This window comes from Ceratotherium simum, chromosome 21 (genome assembly GCF_057802395.1).
Source record: "Ceratotherium simum simum isolate JZ-2026a chromosome 21, ASM5780239v1, whole genome shotgun sequence".
NCBI classification, from domain to species: domain Eukaryota; kingdom Metazoa; phylum Chordata; class Mammalia; order Perissodactyla; family Rhinocerotidae; genus Ceratotherium; species Ceratotherium simum.
The window spans coordinates 15,386,315-15,404,247 of NC_141920.1; the positions used below are offsets into that span (position 1 = coordinate 15,386,315).

The 17,933-nt window shown below is 54.1% G+C and overlaps 1 protein-coding gene across 1 annotated transcript in view; it reads right to left on the reverse strand.

Annotated features, from left to right (window-relative positions):
- Positions 1 to 2,023: 2,023 nt before the first annotated feature.
- SLC12A5 (solute carrier family 12 member 5) overlaps positions 2,024 to 17,933 on the reverse strand; it is a 35,149-nt gene continuing 19,239 nt past the window's right edge. The window contains exons 9-25 of the mRNA XM_014787407.2: positions 16,293 to 16,463; positions 15,889 to 15,987; positions 15,695 to 15,752; positions 13,874 to 14,048; positions 13,110 to 13,228; positions 12,690 to 12,788; positions 11,663 to 11,782; positions 11,214 to 11,318; positions 9,837 to 10,005; positions 7,795 to 7,990; positions 6,689 to 6,858; positions 6,118 to 6,249; positions 5,112 to 5,219; positions 3,830 to 3,952; positions 3,538 to 3,737; positions 2,785 to 2,918; positions 2,024 to 2,577 (exon numbers count right to left, since the gene is read on the reverse strand). Of these exons, the coding sequence (XP_014642893.1) occupies positions 2,486 to 2,577; positions 2,785 to 2,918; positions 3,538 to 3,737; positions 3,830 to 3,952; positions 5,112 to 5,219; positions 6,118 to 6,249; positions 6,689 to 6,858; positions 7,795 to 7,990; positions 9,837 to 10,005; positions 11,214 to 11,318; positions 11,663 to 11,782; positions 12,690 to 12,788; positions 13,110 to 13,228; positions 13,874 to 14,048; positions 15,695 to 15,752; positions 15,889 to 15,987; positions 16,293 to 16,463 (2,270 nt within the window). The 3' untranslated portion in view covers positions 2,024 to 2,485. The remainder of the gene's footprint in view (positions 2,578 to 2,784; positions 2,919 to 3,537; positions 3,738 to 3,829; positions 3,953 to 5,111; positions 5,220 to 6,117; positions 6,250 to 6,688; positions 6,859 to 7,794; positions 7,991 to 9,836; positions 10,006 to 11,213; positions 11,319 to 11,662; positions 11,783 to 12,689; positions 12,789 to 13,109; positions 13,229 to 13,873; positions 14,049 to 15,694; positions 15,753 to 15,888; positions 15,988 to 16,292; positions 16,464 to 17,933) is intronic.

A 17,933-nucleotide genomic window follows, 5' to 3' on the forward strand; every position in this document is an offset into this window, starting at 1 on the left:
AGCTGTAAAGCATTAAATGGGAGCATTCAACAGTAAAGGAAAGAACCAACCCTCTCCTTTTCATATTGGCACAAAGAACACAAGATCAATATTGAGGCAGAATGCAGAATACTGAAACACTGAAAATTAAAGGCAGGCCTAATAGTAATAAATACTCTTGATTTGGTTTGCAACTTCTATTTACAAGGGTTTTCAACTTCATTGCATTGCTCTGCACATAGATCGTCTAAAACAAAAGCAACGCTAGTTAGCACTACAAGGCTATTGAAATATTGCACTCAGAACAAAAGTCACTTGAATGGACATGAAACATCTAGCTACAATGATTATAAAGATAATTTGATGAATGACATGATAACGTTCATAACAAATATTGCACATGTAGCACAGAAAACTTGGGTTTTTGTTGTAGGATGTTTGTTTTCATCAACGGAAACTTTGCTCTTGCCAACCAGACAGTCCGGGCCCAGATAGTGCAACTTTGGTTCCCTAATTGGTGTTGATGCATCCCCTTCCCCTTCTGCCCAGCCCACCACTTCAGCCCCAGAATGCTCAGGCCCCCAGAAGGCTAGACCCAGCTGTGGTTCTCAGAGGGAAGTCTTTTGGAGGATGCAGTGGGGCTGGTGTCTAATACCTCCAACTTTCTGATTACCAGCTGGAAGAATCTATCTAGCCCCAGATCAAATCTCAGAGGGGCCTTGGCCTAACCTGCAGACGTCCAAACCCACCTCTAGCCACACCTGACCTAGTCTAGATGGCACCAGCTCCAGCTCTCTGCCTTGGGCTCAAAGAAAGGAGATGGTGAGGTCAGGAGTACCCAGTAGCCCCAGCTCTGGGAGGTGGACAGGATGTCTTAAGTGTGAAGGTCAGGGCCCTGGGGCTGGAGGTACTGTACCCAGTCCCAGAGGGCGCTGGAACAATCATGCAGCGCCTGTCCCCCTTAGTAGCGTGCCCTGGGGGAAGGGAACCCAGCCAATGCGCCTTCTCTAGGGATAGAGGGCGCCTCGACTGGGCTAGTGGAGCAGAAGCGCCAAGGACTGGAATTGGAAAAGCCAAAGGCCTTGGGTCCTAGGTGGAGAAGGGCAAAGAGGCGCTAAGAACCAAGCACATGGCGACTCTAGCCCTCCCCCCAGCCCAGATGCCTGGGAAACACAGCTAGACGCTGCTGCTAGGCAGCAAAGCCAGGCCCGGGGATGCAGAGAAGGCGGCTTGGGTCCCCGGAGCTGCCAGCTGCCGGATGGGGGCAGGGGAGGGAACATCAGGGGCAGCGCTGGGGCCTCCCCGGTGAGACCCGCCCCTGAACAAAAATCGCCCCCCTCCCCCCTCACCTGTCCCAGGGAGGAAACTCCCGGGAGGGGATGCGCTCCAGCTCCCCGATTTCAGTCTTTGGCTAGGAGCCCTGGGATAGGGGGAGCAGGCGACAAGCCGACTGAGGAGAGATGCCTGCCCCTCCCCCCCCCGCAGGAAGGCACCGGGGCGGGGCTTCCTCGGTGGGGCGAGGCCTCTTGGTTTCACCCCCTTGAGGAGCGCCCCTCCCCCATCCTGGCCCCAGCTTGCATAAGAGCCGATAAGAAGAGGCTGCGCGCGTCTCTGCAGCCGCAGTGGAAGCTCATATCTGCTGGGAGGCGAATCCAGGAAAAGTTGGACACTTGTCTCACCTCGTCAACCAAAAGAACTAGAGGGAAGGATCGGAAGCCAAGGGCGCGCGGAAAGGGCGAGAAGGCGAGAGCAAGGCGGGGGTGTCGAGGGACCAGGACCACGACTCCCGCCTGGGCCTCAAGCACTTTTGCTCTCAAACTCTCGGGACGTCAAGGAAAATCCAGCCTCCCGAGGCCTCCGCCTCCTCTGGGCGCCCCCAGCGGAAGAGAGCTCGACAGTGGCGAGAAGTCCGTTGCGCTTCTAGTCACAGAAATATGGGGACGTTAAAAATACACGCGATGTCTCCTGTACACTATGTATAGGCTCTGCCGGCCCGCGCCCAGCGGCCCCGCGAGGAGGGGCGGCGGAGGCGGCCGAGCGCGGCTTCCCCACCCCGCGCCCCCCGGGCCGCCGGGAGCAGCGCCGGAGGAAGGCAGAACGAGGCCGCGGGCGGGGCGCGGAAAGGGGGAAGGGGCCGCGCGGACAACCTGGGGTGGGGGGGGGGGGCGTCTCAAAGCCCCAGCTCCTCTCCTCTCCGCGCAGCCTCCCGACCTTTATTGCAGCGTCTCCTCCGGCGGGGCGAGGCCGGGCTTAGAAAAAGGGCAGCGCAGCCGGGACCGAAAGAGCCACGCCCCAACCGGGCGCTTGGGGCTCTGGTCCCCGCACTGGGGCGGTCCTCTCCGAGTCAGCCCCGACGGACGTGGCCTCCGGGCTTCCGGCAGCGGGGAAAGGGGCCGGGGCGCGGGCGCAGGGTCTGTATGTAAACGGTGACAGCGGCGGGGGGCGCGGCGAGGGCTCCGGGGCCGCGGGCCGGGCGCGCTCGGGCCCAGGTGGCAGGTCTTGGCCCTCAGGAGTAGATGGTGATGACCTCGCGGCCGCCGCCGCGGACCAGCATCACCCGGTCCAGGTGCTCGGTGAGGACCTCGAGGAACTCCATGTCTGAGCGCCCGTCAAGGAGAAAGACCCGTCCCTTTCCCTTCGGATGGAACTGAGGTCGTGGTAGGCCGCCGGGGAACTCTGGGCCCGCGTCCCTGTCCGAGGTGCTGATCCTGAAGCAGCAACGGCTCAGCTCTTCCATCCCGGGGCTAGGACCCAGATCCCTTGACGTCCACCTCCCTCTTCCCACCAGTTTTAAGTCCAGGATACAATTTTCGTCACCGTTGCGGTTGCGGGGAGGCCCAGGCATGTTGAGCAAAACAAGCTTGGCATCCCGGGATTTCTTCACGATGACCTCGTTCAGCCGCACGGCTGTATGCATGCGCCGCACGTTGGACTGGTTCCTGCGGGAGGAAGGAGGGGAGGAGAGCGCGTGAGCCCGGAAGAGCAGAGAGTTGGATCCAGTCGCCGGGGGGGTAACCAGGTCCTGGGCTGCTGGGACCCCCTTGCAAGCCGGGGACCACCAACCCCAGACCTCTCCAAGCTGGGTTATTCAGAGACCCCAGAGGTCAGGGGTCAGGTCAGGGCACGAATTGAGGGTTCATGATAGAGTGAAGAGAGTGAAGGATAGGGACCCTGGCCAATCCAGGAGAGAGAATTTAAAAACTCTGAAGCACTTACAAGTTCTCCCATTCCCTTCAGGAAACACAAGAGAAGCAAAGTGAGGAAGAAAAAGAGAGGAGTCAGAAAAAGCAGGAGAGGCTGAGGACTTGAGCCACCATCACCCACCCTGAGTGCACTCTGGCCCTGCTCTCCCAGCCCCCCAGCCATCACCTTTCCACTGCCTGCACCTGGGAGCTCTGACCCTTAGCAATCAGGCCCAACCCCCGAGTCCTCAGATGGGGTCTGGGCTGGATCTTCAGACTGCCAGACCAGGACCCCTTCTGCTCGTTTGCTCTGCCATGGGGAGCAAAGACCCATAGGCTCACTCCAGACCCCAGCCCTTAGCCCCCAGGCCCATACGGCTTCATGCTGAAGAAGTCCTTGATGCCCTCGGAGGAGACAGGACTGGGGCCCTTATTCTTCTCTGCCACCGACTTGTCCTTGGTCCAGGTGAGATGCACCTTCTCAGGATCTGCCTCCCCCTCCCCCTCGGGCTCCTCCCCCGGGGACGGTGAGCTGCTGGGGCAGCTGGGAGCACTCTGGTCATGGATCAGCTGCACCTGAGTGATGAACAAAGGGACAGCACGTGACTCCTCTGGAGGCCAAAGGTTCTGCTCCCACACGCTGGAGCCAAACCACCAGAGCTGCACACCTCCTCCTCTGGCTTCTCCTCACTGTCACCAGCCGTCTCTTCCGGGACATTGAGGCGGAGCCGAGTGTTGGCTGGATTCTTCCTCCGGATTGAGCCGCGAGACTCATCTGTGATGCTCTGGATCTAGGGAGTGACACAGATTGGCACCGACTCTGCTGAGAGTCAGCACCCGTGTCCTGCAAAGAGCTACCACAGAGCTGATGCTCCACCAGGATGCACACTGTCAGGAACTGTACCAGCTGTTAAAATACTGCAATGCTTCCACACCCAATAGCTATTGCCCCACTGACCCTGCCACTCCAGCTCCTCTCTAGAACCCCCTGATCCCCCCATTATCCAGCAACCAAAGGGTCAACACCTAGCCCAGCAGGGCTCTACCTTAGCACCATGGTCCAGTGTCAGTTCTGATTGTCAGTGCACATGCCATTTCATACAATTTTTACCATCACCCCTGGATAACAGCCTGGATGACATCCTTGGAGGCTCCATCCTTCCCAGCTCAAAGGGGTACCCATCACTCATTCCCCTGAGGATCCATCAACCACAATCTGAGAAATATATTACCCACACCTGTGAGACCCATAACCATAATCTGTCACCTTCACCTATAGGATCTGCCACCCATTCCCCCAGGCAACCTGTCATTCACCTCTGAGAGCTCTTCTGTCCCCAGCCCCAGGATACCATCACTCATTTCCCCAAGGACCCCAATCCCTGGAGTGAGTCTTTCATTCAAACTCCAGGGGACTAGTGGTCCCACATTATCCACACGTGGGAGATCTCACCCCCATACCCCATAAGATGCTCATCACCCCTGAGAACCCATCAACCACAGCCTAGAAGGTTTGCCCCCAACTCCTACCATCAGCTATATCCCTAAATATCCATCTGTTACCCACCCTCTGAGGGTCTATCACATGATCCCTTGTATCCCACACTGGCAGCTCACACCCCTGAGGAATCATCATCCATGCATATTTAGCATCCACTATTTTCCCTTGGGTCGCAGAAATCACATAGAGGGGAAGATCTGTCACCCATGCCAAAGTCCCTTTGCATCCTGGCTGGGAGGCCTGGCAGGTGCAGCTGCAGAGTGTACCCTGCTGCTGGGAAGCCCAGGCCAGGAGGCAGGGCAGGGGAAATAAGGGTGATGAGTAATGTTCTAGGGTGAAGGTGGCAGTGCCAATGGCCACGAGTGTCAGCCCTGGGCCACCCCGAACCTGTGCAGACCCAGAACTGGTGGGAGCTTGAGGCTCTCAGAGCCCAACCAGGGCAACCTCACCTCCCGCTCCCGCTCATTCTTGGTTAAATGCATCTGTTTGAGGATCTGGGAACGCTGTTCCATCACCAATGTCTTCTCGTAGGTGTAAGCTGAGATGTCGCTCTCATGCTGTGGGCAGGCAGGGGTGGGGTGAGGGGGGCAAGGAAGGAAAGCAAGAGCTCTAGCTCAGGTGCAAGGCCAAGGGAAGGGAGGCAGGCCCCCTTCCTTCTGCCAGCCTAAGGCTTCCCTATCCAATGACCTAGTTTAATCAACAGATGTGAGAAGCAAGGACGAACAAGAGGCGATGCTCCTTGAAGGCAATACAGCCCATTCCCTCGTCAGCCCAGCACAGGACTGGGCGTATGAATGGGTGAATTAATGAATGAGTGGATTAATTAATTACCTGGGTGAGTGGAAAAGGGGAAGAAATTTAAAAAAAGAACAAAGGGGTGAATGAATACATACATGGATGGATGGATGGGTAAGTGAGTGAATGAATACATTAATGAGTATACACGTAGATTGACGAGTACATAGAAGGATGAATGGATGGATAAATAAACGGAGGGAAGGGATGGACGAGAGTCTGTACAGTATAATTGCTGGCAGCATGGACTCTAGAGCCAGGCTGCCTGGGTTTGAATCCTGGCTCTGTCACTTAATGTGCATTGTTGGGCAAATTACTTAACATTTCTGTGCCTCAACTTCCTAATCTGTAAAACGGAAATGCTGATAATTGTATTTATTTCACTGGCTGTTGTGAGAATTAATATATATGAAGCACATAGAACAGTGCCTCACATACAATGAGCCCTGTTAGACATGGCTATTCTTACAAAGGAGAGAGGGATGGATGGATGGATGAACTCCCGGGTGAATATGTGAGAGGCTAAGAATGGGGGGGAGGGGCAGGCATCCAGCATCATAAGCTGATGAGTGCTGGGGTTCTCCTACTTCCCGCTGGGGCCAAGAGGAAAGAGGGCCAGGTAGGACTCCAAAACTTCAGGAGTGGCTCTTGGGGACTCACCATCTCCACCACCTCAACCTCCGCAGTGATACGTAAATGGTACAGAAATGTGGTGAGGTCCTTCTTCATCTGGATGCTGTTGTCGTCCATCTGGGCCACAGTGAAGATACGCATCTTGCATTTCCGCCAGACCTAGAGGGGTGAAGGGGACCCAGAAAGATCCAGGCCAGATGCAGAGCGGAGATCCAGGGCCAAAACCTAGAGAGGACCCTCACCCTTCCCAGCCGCTTTCCCACACACACAGGCAGACTCGAAATCCTCTATCTCAGCGCCACTCGCTACAAAAACTCTCCCGCTTAGGTGAGGGTCCCCCATTAAAGGATCACCTGCTTGGGTTAAGCACTGCTCTCCTTTACAAGTCAAGGATGCCCCCAAGGGGAGACAGTCAGCTCCTAACATCTCAGAATGAAGGAGATGATCAGATCCTTTTCCCAGGAGCTCATAAGGGGAGAGCTCCCACGGAGGCTGGCCCTGGCCAGAGCCCATGAGCCTCGCCCACAGATGTGCACGCACGCACAGAAATGCATGCCTGCACGCACACACAGAAATGCATGCCTGCGCGCACACGCACCTTGTGGTGCCGCAGCAGGAAGGGCAGCAGCATGAGCATGCCTCCGTCGTGCACAATCCACCAGACATCGATGCTGCCCTCAGAGAAGCGCTCCGGGTTCCCGGGAAACATGGAAACGTTCTTGGTGACCAGCAGGGCCAGGTGACCGGCCGTGGTTTCCCGTACCAGCTCTGGGGGTAGCCAAGGAGAGGGCCAGACAGGAAAACAGTGACCCCGGTCCCCTCCTACACCCAGCAGCAGCCTCGGGGGCTCCTGGCACCCAGCAGCCCACCCCACCCCACCCTGCCTTGGCCTTGGGCTGCATAGTCAGAAAGCCAGCATCTACCTGAGCTCATCACTTATTTGTTATTTGGATTTGGGAAAGCCTCTCAAACTCTCTGGGCCTCAGTTTCGCCCCCTGTCAAGTGGCAGTAACACCACCTCCCCTTTCTGATTATTAAAAACTCTACCTGCACGGCCTCATTTAATCTTCCCAACCACCTTATAACTATGATCTACCTACAAAAGAGACGGAATAGCCTGGAGTTAACAGGGCAGCCTCTGGGTTTACCAGCTGTGCAATCTGCAGCAAACTTCTTAATCTCTCTTTGCCTTAGTTTCACACCAATGAGACGGAGATAACAATGCCCAGCCCTCACAGGGCTGCTGAGGGAATTAGAGACAGAGAAAGTCTCAGCTCGTCTGGCACACAGAACACAGTCTACAAATGTTACTTATGCTATTACTATAACCGACTGTTACCAAGGAATCGGATGCTCAGAGAGGGTGAGTCCCTTGTGAACAGTCACACAGCTAGCAAGGGCCAGAAGTGAGATTTAGACCCAGGCCTCTGTGACTTCAACGCTGTGGCTCTTCTCACTGCCCTGCACTGTCTTCCTCCCAGGGCTGTGAGCCCGGCAGGAGCCAGGACCGTCTCATTCACACCTGAGTCCCCAGCGCCTAGCACAGTGCCTGGCACATGGACGGCTTTGAACACCATCACCTGCATCTGCTGAATCGACACTTACCAAGCCTGGGAAACGGCCCCCAGGCCCAAAGAAGGAGAAGCCACCCTCAGTCCTCCACCGCCCCCAGCCCACCACTGCCCCCAGCCCACCCAGCTTTACCGATGAAGTTCCTCCACGTCTGATGATCTTCCTTCTGCTGCCAGTTGCGGGGCCAGCCAACGAGCACTGTATTGTGCTGCAGGCCCCCGAGGCCCCCAGACTGAATCAGATGGGACACGCCATCACGCAGGTTGGAGGAAATCACTACCTGGCAGAAGCCTTTGACCTTCTCCGCCTCCATCAAGCGCCGGATGGACTGGGGGTTGGGGGGAGGGTGTCAGACAGGGACCAGGCTCAGGCCTGGCCCCTTGCAGCCTCCTTTCCTCTCGTCTCTCCCCTCCATCATCCCGATCTTCCCAAAGCGCAGCTCTGATCGTATCAGCCTCTGGCACCAGAATCATGCATGGTTCCCCATCACCTCTGGCCCCATTCCTTGTTGATCAATCAAGGCTCTTCGTGATCAGACTCCACACTTCGCACCACCCTGCTGTTGCTCACACAGTCCCCCTGCAAACTCTCCACCACCACCCGCCCCCTCCCCGCACTGTACATTACACCCTGCCTGGCCCAACTCAAATGTCACCTTCTTCAGATACCAACCCCCAACCAGACCAGAATGAAACTGGGCTCCTCTGCCTGGCCACACAATTTGCTTTTAGCAACTTTTAAAAGTTAGCATAATGATAAGTATTTTAAATGCACATTCAATCCGCACTAGGAGGGAAATGTTCCTGTTACTCTCATTTTATAGAAGAGGAAATTGAGGCTCAGAGGAATTAAGACTTGCTTAAGGCCACACAGCTAATGGATATTATTGTAGGGGTTCAACTCCAGGGGTCGGACTCCATCCCCCACACCCTTAACCACTACCCTGATGTCAAACAGAGACGGCTTCCATTCCTACCTCTGCTACCTCCTGGCTGTGTGACCTCGGGCCAATCACCTAACCTCTACGAGCCTCAGTTTTCTCATCTGTCAAATGGAGATCATGACAGCCATCCCACTGAGGAATCAGGAGAATTACATGTGGGTAAGGCTTAGTATTCTGCCTGACAGATCGTCAACACCCAACACAACCTATTACTCTGCCGTTATTAACTCTAACGTGGCACCTATCAACAGCGGACGGGTCTGAGAGCCTCTGTCTATGTTCTGTCTTGCCCACCAGCCTGTGACCACCTTGAGGGCTGGAACTGGTCTTACACATCTCCATCTGCCCCATGCCTAGCCCAGTGCCTGGTACACAGCACGTTCTCAGCCACTGCGCGTTTAATTAAACTGACCAGTAGAGGCCTCCAGCTCTGGGACCTGACAGATTGGTCAGAACGGCCCAGCGAGGCAGAAACAGCAACTGTCACAAGCCATTAGGGGTGCCCCCTCCCCGTCTCACCTCACCTCCCTCAGGCCCCCTTCCTCTCTCCACGATTAGTCACAGCCCCGGGGGGAGAAAGGCCTGAATCACAGACAGAACCTGCTTCCTCTGCTACCCACCAGGTTCCAGATACCTGTTAGTGCCCCATAATGCAGACACCAGCCATCCCAGCCCACACTGGCTCTGTGCACTGCTCCGTGGGCATGGACCAGGATGGGGACAAGAGCAGGTGAGCCAGAGCCAGGGTCCTGGGTTCATATCCTGACTATGCTTCTAGCCAGCTTTGTGACTTTCCGCAAGCTCCTGTCCCTCTCTGGGCCTCAGTTTCTTCCTGTGCCAAGTGTAGATACTCACCCTGCCGATTCCACACAGCATGGGGATTGAAAGAATCCACGGATGTGAAAACACTTTGAAAGATTTATACTCTGGCAGGAAGAGGTCTGGAATAGGAGTCAAGCAGTCCTGGTTTTCTGACCTTAGATAAGTGACCTGACTTCTCTAAGCCTCAGTTTCCTTATCCATAAAATGGGCCCTTCTGGCTCTGATGGCCTTTGGTTCTGCAAGTTGGATTCTAAGGAATTCACTCCCTGAGCCCTTAGACTCCTCCTCTAAGGCAAAGGGCAGAAAGGCCCGAGCCCTCCTTGGTCTCAAAGGTGGTAAGGAAGGAAAGGGCAAAGGGGCAAGGACTGTTCTCCTGAGTGCCCTGTCCTTTCCCACTCCCTCTGCTCACCTCCTCTGCCCGCTGGGCCTGGGGATGGTTGTCCAGAAAGGTGCCCTCAAGGACAGAGCCCACAATGGTCAGGCCCTTTCCTGCCTTGAGCTGGGAGGTCAACGAGAGCAGCTGTGGGTGTACCACGTTCTGGTCTTGGTCCACGCGCACCAGCACCAGCAGCTGTGGCCTGAAGAGGGTGCAAGGTCATGTGATCCATCTACTATCCACACAACCACCAGCCACCCTACACCCATTGGTCCATTCATTTCTTTGAATATCAGCCCATCCAACCATCTCCCACACATCCATCCATCCCCCAACCCATCCATCTCTCCATCCACCTCATTCATCCATCCATCCATTCAACCACCTACCCATCTATTTTATCCTTCAGTCATCCACTCATATTCATATTAATTTACCTACACATGTATTATTCACTCCATTATCCACACATCCACCTACCACCATCAATTCACACAACCATATATTCATATACACTTACACATATACCTCCCTCCCTTACATATATACACTTAGCTATCTACCCATCTATTTAACCACTCATTTCCTTATTCATTTAGCCATCCCATCTATTCAACCACTCATCAATTTAATAGCATTCTCTAAGCACCTACTCTGGGCTAGACCCTGTGCTAAGCATTTGAGAATTCACAGACAAATAATGCAAAGCCCCAGTCTCTGGAAGCCCCAGTCTAGTAGGTATCAGCAAGGATAAGCCAGCGATGTCCTAGGCATAGCTTAGACTTCCAGGCCTTACTCTTGGCAAAATGAGCCTGAGGGAGGTGAATGAGGGGTTGGGCCTGCAGAGCAGTCAGTGAGAAAGCACCCTGGGCTGAGAGGCAGGGAGTGAAGATGCTGGTTCCCGCTCTGCCTTCCAGGACCTCTGAGACCCTCTCTGGTCTCCGATTTTCATGTGAATAAAATGGAGGGATTGTTATTAATCTAGAGATTTCTAAGAGGTCCTACAACTGTTAAAGTAGATGATTCCACCTCTCTCAGAGCAAATGCTATGTGACATTATGTTTGTCTTCTCTATGGAACTGTGAGCTCACTACATCCCCAAAGACCAGAAGGAGCCTTGGCACATACCAGGCATTCACACATTCTTTTTAACGAATGATGGAATGAATGAATGGATGGATGGATGGATGGGTGGATGCACGGATGGTCAGGAGGCTGTTGCGGTGGGTGGTGTTTTGGAGAACAAGTGTCTGGAACGCAGCCCAGCCTCAGTGTTGTAGGTGGAAGGGTTCAGACAAGGCTGAGCTGATGAGGAGAGGTTAAGGGCACAGCATTGTGTGGTGGGGACGGTCAGGCCCCGCTCCCCTCCTCTCCCTCCCGAGCCCTCACACAGGTGTCCCCATCACTGACCTCCAGTTCTTGGTGTGCGGGGGCCCTTCCTCCAGGCGTAAGAGGGCATAGCGAGCAGCGCTGAGAGACAGGCCTCGGATCCCATCACCCCACTCCTTCTCCGCCCTGGGGGCCAGGAAGGGGATCACGCGAGGGCAGAAAGCCAGGGAGGGTCAGGGAGAACCGTCCACACTGAAGTGGCCGCCCCAGGGCAGAGCCGTCTATCTCAGGCTCAGAAAGGACATGCATGTTGCTCCTGCCACCTGCATTTCTCAAAGCTTCAGCCCATCCCTCCGCCCCTGTCCCCTATCTCCCAATCCACCCCCGTCACCTTTTCTCTTCCATGCTAGCCTCATCCTCTCCCACTGCCTGCTTCATCCCCACCCCACCCCAACTACCCACCACCCCTTCCCCTCCTCACCCTTCTCATCCCTCAGTCTCTCCCAGCCCTCCCTACTCTCCACACTTACCCACGGTACTCGATGTACTTGTAGATTAGTCCAGCAATGAGCATGGCCACCAGAGCGTAATACCAGGAGCAGATGAACATGAGGGCCAGGCAGAGGCTCATGCCCAGGAAGGAGAGTGTCCTGGACAATGGGAGGAAGACCCAGCCTCTGAGCCCTGGTGGAGCTGTCACTGATGCCGCGGCTCAGACAGCAAGAGTTAGATGGGGCAGGGCCTGGGAAACACCTGGGAGACTCCAGCCAGGTCCAGAGGCACCCACACCATCATCTCCATGAGCACCACGGGGCTATGGGACCTTCTGGATGAATGAGCAGCCACAGTCAGGGCACCGCCCCATGCCCCACTCAGCTCCTGTCACTGCACTGCCCTGATCCTGTGCTTTAGACCCTGCAGACAGCCCTGGCCAGATGGGTTCTGAGGCAGGGGTCTTTGGGCAGAGGTGGAGGCCGGATCGCCCAGGAAGAGCATGCCCCCAGAAAGAGGCAACTGGCAAAGCAGGAGCACTGAGATGGAGTCAGGCAGCCCGGATTCCACCCAAGTATGCCACAGTCTTGCTGGGTGGCCTTGGGCCAGTCCCTTCCCCTGTTTCAGCCTCCATTTCCTTTTTGTAGAACCAGCATGCTCATTCCTGCCTTGTCTGCCCTATGGGCCTATTGTGAAGACAAAGAGCCATAAAGTAAAATGATCAGAAGGACCCCAGCTCCACGTAATGAGCATCTTCCGTGCACCAAGCACTGTAATGCTCACAATGGTTCTCTGAGGTAGGTGCAGTTATCATCCGATTTCACGGTTGAGGAAAATGAGGTTTCCTCATCTAGATTGTAAGAGGGTGAGCTTTATGGGCAGGGGAGAGACGATAGCTGAGACTGTCTGTCCTGTATATTATTATTTGTGATTATAAGGAGACCCTCTCACGCTAGTTGGGCTATAAAAGCTAGAGCATGGGGTCCTTTGACCTAGAGGAGGTGAGGTTGGGGAAGAGATGAGAGGATGGTTCTGTGGGGTGGGAAGGGGGAACGGGGCACCCACCAGTGATAATATCGAAAGCGTGGCCTCCAGTTGGGTGTCCTCAGCAGCGTCTGTACTGCACAGGCCAGGTTCACAAACATGTAACACATCAGGAAGAACCTAGAACACAGAAAGGCCCCAAGAGAGACAGAGATGCAAGGGAAGGCAGAGACAGAAACATGGTGAAAAGGGAAAAGAAATTGGGGAGGTGCTGAATCATGTTCTGGTGCTTAGGGAGGAGTTTTAAAAGCCAAATTCCCTTACAACACACCCTGACACATGTGGGGATGAATCTCCACATATCAAAGGACGGGTTTCTATGACAGTGGGGAACCTCCTGGGTTGTTAAAGTGTTTGGGTGGGCTGTCCAGGGTCACAGCTGGAGGATCCAGGTAGAGAGACCCCCAGAGCCAATGGGGAGGGCAAGAGACCAGCACGCACATAGAGAGGATGGGGGCGACCTCGTCGAGGGATGCAATGAGGATGCCGATCTCGCAGATGCAGGCGGTCAGGAGCAAGGCCCATGTCGGCTCTCCGTTGGCTTTGCCGTGGCCAAAGACCTAGGGACATAGCCACACCACGGGGATCTGAGACTTTAAAGACTTCCTGTCTCTCTCTTCCAGTCTTGGGGACCAGTGCTGTAGAGCCAGGAATCCCCTGACTAATGAGGAGGTAGGGAGAGGATGCTGTATTTCTCAGCTTTAGGGATCCAAAGGGATACCAGGCTCCTGCTGTATCTCACCCACCCTGACATTGGTACCCCAGTGCAATGAAGTTCAAACGATCCCTTAAGGGGAAAACAAACTCCAGTGGGACAGATGAGAGAGGAGCTACAGGAGGCCAGCAAGTGGCCATGACTGTGTGCTCCATAAATCTTTTTTTTTTAAGCACCATGGAGAGAGCCACCCCCTCTTCTTGCCTTTTGGCTGCCTCCCTGAGTTCCTGCCCAATCACTAGGCCAGAGGAGGACCATTTATTTTTCCCCTAAGAGCAGACTACTCTGCCCAAAGAGATGGCACTGACCATGGGCCAAATCCCAAATAAGGCACACTCATTCTTCTTCATGGCAGCGCAGAGCGGAAGGGCCCCAGGAGGCAGCTCAAGGCTTGCCACAGCCCTGGCTCACTGTGTGGCCTCTCTGGGCAGGGGCCTCGCTGGCTGGTGTAGGGGGTGGACTGTTCCTCCCACATTCCTCCCCCACTAACCTGCAGGAAGGGCACTATGCCATCCCGAGAGATGGCCTGCAGCAGGCGTGGGGCCCCTGTGAGACTCTGCAGCCCAGCCCCACAGGTGGAGAAGAAGGATCCGATGACAATGACCCAGGGGGACGGCCAGGCCAGCGTGCCTACCACCAGGTTGCCATTCACAGCTTCACCAAACCTGGAGTGAAACAGCAAGAGGACAGGAGATGCTTGGTGAGCAATGCTCCCTGGATTTGCAGGGCGGGTCTCCCACACCAACTTCAGGACCAACTGTATGCCCACCCTAGGGTGAGGCTCTGTAGGGGCGAGGGCAGAGACAAAGCCCCTAATGTCCTGGGCACTTTCTGTCTGTGTGACCTTGGGCAAGTCATTTAACCTCTCCTTGCCTCAGTTTCCTCAGCTGTAAAATGAGAATCATTATAAACCTATTCACAGGATTGGTGAGACAATAAAGGAAGATAACGCTGTAAAATGCTAAGCACTGCACCTGGAACATGGTACTAACAGAGATTCTAGTAAATGGTCAATCGTGTAATACTATGTTATCTGGGGAAAATCTCTTAGCCTGTTAGAACCTCAGTATCTCCATATGAAAAATGGGGGTTCTGGCCTCATCATGTGGTGATGGTGTGCAATGTGAGAATCAAAGGAAAGCATTTTCTAACAATGACACTGTCTTAAATGGAAGAGGCTGCTCTAGTAGGTGGAGGGAGCCCTGTCCCTGGAGTGTGTAAGCAGAGGTGCTCAAATGGGCCACTGCTGAAGGACTCCAAGTGTCAGATGAGGGTTACAGGATGACCTGCTGAATCTCTTGCAATCTTATGGGTGGTCTACGAGTAAATGAAATGAGATAAGTAGAGGCTAAGGTACCCCCAAAACTAACAGGTGTAATATATGCAAATCATCCATTTGGCCAGGTCACTCCCCTGCTTAAACCCTTTAGAGCTTCCCCCAGTTTTTATAAAATAAAGCTCCAATTTCCTGGTGCCAAAAACCAGGTCTCCAGGACTGGCTCCAGCCTGGGTCTCCAGCCTCACGTCCCTATTCCTCAGAAGCCAGGATGGTGCCACAGAAACTGACTTCTGTGATAGGACCTCCTACTTCACCCTGCTGGTGGAGCATGCATGCATACCCCTTTCAGAAGTGCATGCTCCCGAAGTGCTGAACTGCTTATGGCCACAGGCACCCATGTGTGCTAACACACACACACGGCTGTTTCTCTACTCCACCTTTGCTCATGCTGTCCCCACTGCCTGGAATGCCCTTCCCCTCCTGGTCACCCAAGTCATCTCTACTCAACATTTAGAATGGAAGGATAAACGAGAAGATGCGTATAAGGCACTTCCAGCATCACCTCCTCTTCCCCAACCCTCTGAGGACTGGACTGCAGCCTTCTGGGCGCCTCCACAGCCCCTGTATTTTCCTTTATCACCACCCCCACCACCCTGCATTTCAAGTCTGTTGACAGGTATGGTTCCTATCCCCAAAGAGCTCCTTCAGGATAAAAATCATGTGTTATTTATCTTTGTTTCCCCCAGAACCCTGGACAGCGACCAACACGTAGACATACAGGAAATAGCACATGAATTAATAGATTTTAAAGAAAAAAAAGGAAAGTGTCATTATCCTGAAAGAAACGAGACACCACTCAAGCTTCTTGAGCTGGAGTGACAGGAGAGAGATGAAATACAGTATGAGAACTGGAGTTGATCTCCCTCCCACAAGGCCCCCTGCACAGGTTTCGGCACCCCTGGCTGACCCAGAACCTGGCCCCCATGCCCACCCCACCCCCAGAGCAGAATCAGCCCTGATTCCCTTACTTACTTGTCCCGAAGGACGACCCCCTCAATGCAGGCCCCAAATAGAACAACGGAGCTGATATCTGCAGCAGAGGATGAAGGAGAATCCCCAGGGTGGCGTTCCCTTTCCTCCCCACCCTTCCTAAGCCAGCCAGGTGAGGCAGCAGCTGCAGCTGCCCTCCCCACCCACGGTGGTCCCAGCCCAGCAGTGCAGGATACAGACAGCAGAGGTGGTGGCGATGGCCAGGATGGTGCCAGTGGGAATTGACTTCTGGGCATCCCGCAGGTCCCCAGAGCGGTTAGAACCAGCCATGATCCCTGTGAACAGAGGAGCAGCTAGGACAGGAGCCACAGGAGCCCAGAAAGACTGAGAAGACAGGACACCAGCCTCAGAGTCAGGAAGTCTGGGATCTAGCCCTGGCATACTAACTTGTGCGAGAACTTGGCCACGCTACTTGGCTTCTCCCAGCCTTAATTCCCTCACCTGTCCCATGGGAACTGAATTGTTGGCTCCTGCCTACGTGATGGGGCTGTTGAACTAAGAAATTCCCCTACATCATCCTTGACTCTCTCCTACCCATCCATTCCCAGGCAGAGTCCTCCCTCTCTGAGCTCCCCTTCACCTGTGACTGAGGGGAAGTAGATGCCAACCAGCAGAGTGAAGTAGGAGGTCATATCGCTGAAGACGTAGGGATGGTCCATGTCAACAGGGGTGCCATCTGCCAGGCCCATCGAGGGCATCCCACGCCTCTCCACAATCACCCCCTTGGTCAGGTAGGAGCTCCAGAGGTTCTCTGTGGGGGAGACAGGATGCTCAGGGGGAAGATCAGAAGTCAGGTGCCAGAGCTCTGGGGCCAGGTGGTGGGGTGGGCAAAAAGAAGGGTCAAGGTCAGCCACCTCCCACTCCTCCCAGGCCTTGGCTCTATTTTACTTCCACCAACATTTCCTCAGCTCCTGATCTGGGCCAGGCCATGCACAGGGGCTCTACACACGAATCAGATCTAGTCCTTGCCCTCAAATAGTCCAGTCTAAAGGAGTAATAGACACACAAAGACCTATCTCAGACCGATTCAATATGTCCCAAACTGATCTCACCACTCACCCACCCCAAATCAGCTCCTGTCTTGTATCCCTTATCTTGGTAAATGGCACCACCATCGATTCAGACAGCTTGACATTGCCCTCAACTGCTCCCTCTTCCATCTCCATTTCAAAACCATCTCCAACTCCTGTCCATTACTCCTCCTAGATATTTCTCAAATACGCCCCTTCTCTCCTTTCCAGGGTTCCTCCACTTCGGCACTACAGTCATGCGCCGCATAACGATGTTTCAGTCAACCACGGACTGCATATACATCGGCGGTCCCATAAGACGAGTACCATATAGCCTAGGTGTATAGTAGGCTGTACCATCTAGGTTTGTGTAAGTACACTCAATGATGTTCACACAATGATGAAATCACCTAACTACGCATTTCTCAGAACATATCCCGTCATTAAGCGACGCATGTCTGTATTGACATTTTGGGCCAGATAATTCTGCGTTGTGGAGGGCTGTCCTATAGCATTGCAGGATGTTTAGCAACACCCTGCCTCTACACACTAGATGCCAGTAATAATCCTCCAGTTGTGACAACCAAAAATGTCTCCAGATATTGCCACCTCTCTCCTGGGGAGGAAAACATCCCTGGTGGAGAACCACTGCTCCATTCCTACTGCCATCACTCCATCACTCTAGGTGAGAAAACCATCATCTCTCACCTGACTCAGCATCAGCCTCCTCCTGGACTCCCTGCCTCTGTTCTCTCCCCCTTTTAGCCCATCCACATTAGCAGCCAGAGTGAATCTTCAGAAATGACGAGCTGACCATGTCCCTCCTTTACTCAAAACCCTTTGGTGGCTCCTCATTGCCCTCAGGACACAGTCCAAACTCTTGAACATGGCTTCCAAGACCCACCAGTCAGCCTCATGCCAGCCTCTCCAACATCATTTCTTGCCCCTCCTTCCTTTGCACTTTATGCCCCAGTCATACCAAATTACTTGTAGTTGGAAGGACACAATATGTTCTTCTGTATCTGCATGCTTCTAGGCTGTTCTTCTGTCTCTTATTCCCCTAGTATAACCAAAATCTCTTCTTTATCCTTCAAAACCCTTCTCAGATGAGTCCAAGAAGCCTTGTCTTGCCACCTGATACACATGGCCATCCCTCCCCTGGGAGATCTCTGTTCATTTAATGCACATCTACACATATCACAATTGATTTG